Source organism: Bolinopsis microptera, chromosome 5 (assembly GCF_026151205.1).
Source record: "Bolinopsis microptera isolate Bmic1 chromosome 5, MBARI_Bmic_1.0, whole genome shotgun sequence".
Lineage (NCBI taxonomy): Eukaryota > Metazoa > Ctenophora > Tentaculata > Lobata > Bolinopsidae > Bolinopsis > Bolinopsis microptera.
Genome location: NC_087076.1, coordinates 20,510,048 through 20,516,047, shown reverse-complemented (window position 1 = coordinate 20,516,047; position 6,000 = coordinate 20,510,048). Strand labels below are relative to the sequence as shown.

The 6,000-nt window shown below is 35.7% G+C and overlaps 1 protein-coding gene and 1 long non-coding RNA gene across 3 annotated transcripts; one reads left to right on the top strand and one right to left on the bottom strand.

Moving 5' to 3' along the window:
• Window positions 1-260: 260 nt before the first annotated feature.
• Window positions 261-5,287, bottom strand: LOC134814768 (uncharacterized). 2 transcript variants are annotated; one of them, XR_010160192.1, is made up of 6 exons: window positions 5,071-5,287; window positions 4,656-4,817; window positions 4,428-4,511; window positions 2,838-2,921; window positions 619-676; window positions 261-306 (listed from the first exon to the last, which is right to left on the bottom strand). It is a non-coding gene; the product is annotated as an uncharacterized LOC134814768 (long non-coding RNA). The 2 variants fall into 2 exon arrangements; XR_010160191.1 differs by having other exon boundaries at window positions 4,428-4,817.
• LOC134814705 (recQ-like DNA helicase BLM) lies at window positions 702-2,297 on the top strand. Its single transcript, XM_063822886.1, has 6 exons — window positions 702-707; window positions 992-1,154; window positions 1,288-1,350; window positions 1,468-1,611; window positions 1,751-1,879; window positions 2,056-2,297. Exons 1-6 carry the CDS (start codon window positions 702-704, stop codon window positions 2,295-2,297), a joined length of 747 nt encoding a protein of 248 aa, XP_063678956.1.
• Window positions 5,288-6,000: the final 713 nt, after the last annotated feature.

Sequence of the window (6,000 nt, the reverse complement as noted above, 5' to 3'; positions counted from 1 at the left end):
TACTGCCCATTCTCGGAAGTTTTAAACATTTGTGGTTAGGTACTATAATGTTCAAAACGCCCCAGTTTGAAAACTTAATTACTTAGCTGCCCTATCGGTATTCCTTGGTCTACATTATTGTACTAGATTGGATAAATATTACAATTAAAATGACCTTCGGGACGTTATAATATCTCGTAATACCCCTGGTTTCTCACCATGATAACGCCAACCAACAAAATATCAATTTTTCTATTGTTCACCAACCTTCGTTTTGGATAGTTAAGAACACGCTCCTTGCATCTTCTGAAGTTGTGGTGTTGTGCCCTGCGGAATGGGATTATGATAACAACACAAAATTAGGAATATTTTGGAGTGTATCGTATCAGCACATTAATGTAAACTTAAATTTTTTAGAATTGCAGTAATTGTATACATCTGTTGTTATTACACATTTATTTGATAAATATATTATATAGCCAGATTTCTCTGCTTAACATTTAGAAAGAACTAGAGCATATGTGACACTTTCTGTAATGTTGCATCAGTTGATGAGAATCTCGCAAAATCCTGTTAATAGCAGGATTTCTTTAATTAATATCCCGGGAAAGCTAGACATAGTACCACTGGTGTCCTTACTTGAGAATGAAGCAGAAGAGTGTCCCAGGGTGATAATCTTCGAAAACTCGTTGGTTGACTGCGGATATAGATATTTAGAATTCATGCAGGTAAAAATGGTTATTTGCCAGCATATATACAATTAATATGATTGATTGTGCACATACTTAAATAATTCATTTTATGGCCACATGTTTAGCTTATATGGGATATAAAATATTGAAGACTGACATAACCATTTAACTTGTTCATACTTAAACTTGTTAAACTGTTGTTTAAAAATTTCTTTTTGTGCCGGGTTATCAGCATTTAAACCATCTACCGACTTAACTAAAGTTAACTGTGTACGGAACTCATTATTTACCAATTACCAGTGACATTTTCTTAATTTCAGGCACTCAAAAAGGATCCGAGGAAAATTAGTCTTGTTGAAGTATTTCACTCCCAGATACCAGACAGTAAACAGGAAGAAATAGCGGCTGATCTAATGAATATCAATTGGCGTATCAAATTCGTCATAGCTACAAGTGCCTTATCTATGGGATTTGATGCAGCAGGTATGTACTATGTTTGGCACCAAGTATATCGAAGACTATTTTAAACACCTTTTAAACAGTCTATTTCAAACAAATGGATTCTCTGTGTTAAACACGGTTAATAGTAAATTTGATAAAAATGTATATTCTTTAGGGATCCAATACGTCATCCATTCGAAAATGGCTCGTACGGCAGAGGATTTCATCCAGATGATTGGTGGGTAATGTGAAACAATTAAGTTATTTGTAATAATTTTATAGAGCGCTCTGCACATATACCTCTATTAAAGGTTTAACGAGCTTAATTGTCTTAAACGTTGCTTTTTAATCTCAGGTCGGGCTGGGAGAAGTGCAAATCTAAAGGCGATATGTATTGTATTTACGCACAACAAGACCAGGGATATGGACGGAGAGTGTCTTATGTACCGCGACCAGAATGGAACTTGCCGTAGGATAATACTTTCTGGTACCTTTAAAGGTAAAACAGCTCCACGTAGTCCTACAATTGAAAAAGTAATTCAATATCCTTTATTAGTTGGCAAATACTTTAAGTTCTCCAACGGCATTTGAAATCACAAATTTTAGCCATTTCAATGCGATGACATAAATGTCATCAGGGGTACTCAAGCTGCATGACAACGTTTATAACGATACTTGCTGCGATGTTTGCAGACCTTCCCAAGACCCACTCATTCAAAGACTCCGGGAACGGAATAACAAGCAGAGGAGGTCGGATGTAGACATGCGTGAGTACTGAGTACTTAGTACCGAATGTTTTAAATCACATGTAATATTTGTAACGTTCATGCCTAAACTGTGCTTTTTTGCTTTTATCGAAAAGTAATGATAACAACAACAACAATTTAACTTTGTGCTCCTGCGAGTGGTGAAGAATCAGCAATATCAGTCATAATATTTCCAGAACCTAGACGCACAGTGACGAAAGAAGATAGGGAGTTCTTTGCAAAAGCGTTAGCATGCCAGCTGACGTCCTATAGTGACAACAGACCCTTTCTGGACTGTAAACTCACGGAAGGAGTCATTAAACTTCTCACAAATGAATGCGGACATATTTTTAATTTGGAAGATATTGAAGGAATCGTGCCAGGACTGAGTGACAGGGTGAAGAGGGACATACTAGTTATAACTAACGATATATTTTAAGTAACCTCGTCTCAATTTTCGTTTATCGCAAAATAGCGGAGACCTAATCATGAGTCAACCGGTGAATTACACATTTGTTTGGATATATTATAGATTATTATTATTATTATAAATCATATGTTCAAATTGAATGTATACTTACTTAATGGTAATTAATTAAATAAGACATTTTGGAGAAACTATTTAGATTGAGGATTTTAGATTAAGTTCAAATAATATATTAAATCTTGTATGCTCAAATACGTTGAGCCCAAATTCTGCACAGTACGTTTTTTACAGTGTTATTAAAGTCTATTTCTGGCAACAGGGGTATGGATCCTTTGTTTACCTTTGATACATTTTCAGTTCGGTCCATAAATTAAAACTTGATTACTACCTTGAGTTAACATATTTGTGTAATGTATAGTGTATACTGCACTGTATATTATATAAATATAATACAATTGATTAATATAGAAGATTTCAATAGAAAAAGGTTCAGATATTTAAATAAGAAAGAAATGTGTTATAATTCTTAAATTCGTAAAATTATGAACTTACATAGTGTTGTGACAGTAAGCGGAGTAGTCTAGAAGCTTTCTTGAGGTTTTCTTGTGTCTACTGTACTCGTTGAACAGAATTCAGCTGAAATAGAAAGAGGGTTAAACTGAGTAGAATAATAATGCGTTGATAAAGACGTTGATAGTTGATAAACCTGATTGTTCCACTGTACAAATATGCAAAAACATACATTTTGACGACGGAATCTCGTCGAACCATAGTAAATACAGTTATATGCCATCTGCAAAGCTACAGTAAAATGTAAAACACGGCGGAGCTATTGAGGCCAACGTATACCAACTGATGTTTGGCCCGCCCTTATTATATACATTCATCAAGTACCAACTCACGATAAACAACGCGACTAAATGATCACAATATTTAACTATGAAGTGGACACCTTATTCGCCCGGAATATAGTTGTTGAATGTACGGGGCAGATTTAAGCGCCAAATATTGCGTGTAAATAATTGTATGTACATTATATGACACACCTTGGTAAAGCGGATTAGTTAGTATGCTTGCTTATAGCCTTTTATGAACGATATTCCACTCATGTCCTGTTTACGTCTGTAACTATGGCGACGGGGACGGGTTACTAAGGAGAATTATGCAATTATATCATATATGAAGGAGAAGGTTGGACAGTGTTGCCAAGTTGGGATGGGTTTAGATGTTAGAGTGATTACAACGATTTTAGGATCAAGTTCATTTTTATTCATTTCGTTCATTTCATGAACCAAGGGATTATTTGGCACTTCTGAGAGACTGAACATGTTAGTTCACATGCCCATTGCCCCTCTACCATAACAGATCAATTTTAAGTCAGTCCAGGCATAACTACTGCCCAAAAGCCTGTTCCAAATTTGTCTCAATCCAGTTCCAAAATCTCAACTACTCTGAAACCAAAATGGGACATTGCCCTTAGAGCCCTTTCTGAGCATGCTAGAGCCTCCAAACTTTTCAGGAATACTCCTAGTATCAATACCAATCGATTCTGATTGATTTCAACTCATTTCAGGCGATTTTATGGAAAGTTCATTTTTGTTCATTTCGTTCATTTCATGAACCAGGGGATCATTTGCCACTTCTGATCAGTGACTGAACATGTTAGTTCCCATGCCCCTTATACCAGATCAATTTTAAGTCAGTCCAGGCATAACTACTGCCCCAAAAGCCTGTTCCAAATTTGTCTCAATTCTGTCTTACTGTTCCAAAATATCGGATTCATGAACTCTTAGGTTTACTATTCTGTGTGTGTGTGTGTGTGACTGTGAGTGTAACCACTATAATTAGCATTGCTTCGATTGAAGCACGGTTAGAGCCGCGCGCACGTGTAGACGGTGGAGTTACTGGGCACAGTAACCCTCAGACTGGGTGGCGCCCAGCCTTTCATTTCACCGAATGTCTATGTTAATGATAATTATAGCCTGGGGTCGCCAGTAACAGGAAAGTGTGGAGTATTGGTTATATGTGTGAGTAAGGGCCAATTGTAAACATGTAGGTGGACAAATATTTGTTATGACTAACGATATAATCTGCCGTACACATTAAGAGATTGTAACAATTACCCTCAATTTAACATGTTACCTGATTAAGAGATAATCTATGCTATGTATAGGTCACGTTCCCTGATTTCTAAAGCCGCTCTCAATTACTATCTGTAATTTGACCCTGGAAATGTAACTAATTGAACAAATGGCAGATAATATTAATGATAAAATATAATATCGAGCTTGGAGGGGTTAATCAAAAGAAGCTATCAAATAAAGTGAATTGTTAAATGAATGTACTTAATTTAAAAAATAAAATAACAACCTTTATCCTATAAGTATAATATAATATGAAGATCGTCGAGCTTTGAGAACTGAGAAGTGAAGAAGTCTACCATCTTGCAGATGAAACTATATGAAACACAATCGAGTTTATGAATTAATTCTTCGATTTATCGATCCGCTCGTCTTAATATTATCTCTCTATCTAAAATTATCGAGTTAAGGTTTAAAAAGCAACTGTCGAAATTGTAAGTATTTCATGATAAATCATAGCTCAAGATGGCTAATCTAGTTATTCTAGCCGCCACATTAACAAATACTTAATACTTATTCATGGCAAACTCTAAACAAATAAATTGAATATTCGCATAAAATCGGAACTTTTGTCTTAGTATTATATTATATCGCTAAAACGATTAATCTGAACTTATAAAAATACGTGAGAGTCAATTTCTTACCTTGAGCGAGTCCTTCGCAATTGACGGAAGCAATCATCTCGAAGAGGGAGGGAATGGAATTCAGCTAAAATAGAAAGAGAGTTAAACTAAGTAGAATAATTATGCGCAGCTGCGTTGATAAAGACGTTGATACTTAATAAACCTGATAGTTCCACTGTGCAAATATGCAAAACCATAAATTTCGACGACGGAATCTCGTCGAACCATTTACCATGGTAAAAACAGTTATATGGCATTACATCTGCAAAGCTACAGTTCTAAAATGTAAAACACGGCGGAGCAATTGAGGCCAACATATACCCACTGACTTTTGGACCACTACACCCTATACATGTATAAAGTACCAACTCACGATAAATTATATCATATAGCAAGGTTAAGGCTATGTAATTTACCTAGAAAAATTTCTCAGTGAGACAGAGGAAACTATATCATGTTGTTGAGGACAGCTTCGCAGTTATATATTAATATGAAGGAGAAGGTTAGACAGTATAGCCAAGTTGGGCTGGGTTTAGAGTGATTATGACGATTTTACCGTCGAAGCTTGTTACATCTTTATACTCTCACCAGCATGGCAGCATGTGCAGTTACATCTAAAATGACTGCGTATATCGTTAAATTTATAGTTAAAGACAAGTTAAGGCCGGTACGCGTACGGTACCTTTGAAATAAATGAGACAACTGAAAACAATAAAGCTAGCAGTAAAAACATCGCTGCTGATATAAGCTACGTCATAAACCGCTAATGATAATGGTACTGAATTATTATGGTTAATTTGACACGGCAACTCGTGTATGTTCTACTTGAGACTGTCTCCGTGGTAACCAGAGTTTGAAATATTCAGATTCATCTTATATTATGCGGAAGGAGCTATCACACTCACCAGTCACCATTCTATAAGTATTAACCACATGTACACGCTATTACAT

Excerpts from the sequence above, each read along its gene's own strand:
- LOC134814705 (XM_063822886.1), top strand. Across the intron at positions 1,351-1,467 it reads GGATTTCATCCAGATGATTG|GTCGGGCTGGGAGAAGTGCA; the intron begins GTGGGTAATGTG and ends TTTTAATCTCAG. Across the intron at positions 1,612-1,750 it reads ACTTTCTGGTACCTTTAAAG|GGGTACTCAAGCTGCATGAC; the intron begins GTAAAACAGCTC and ends AAATGTCATCAG.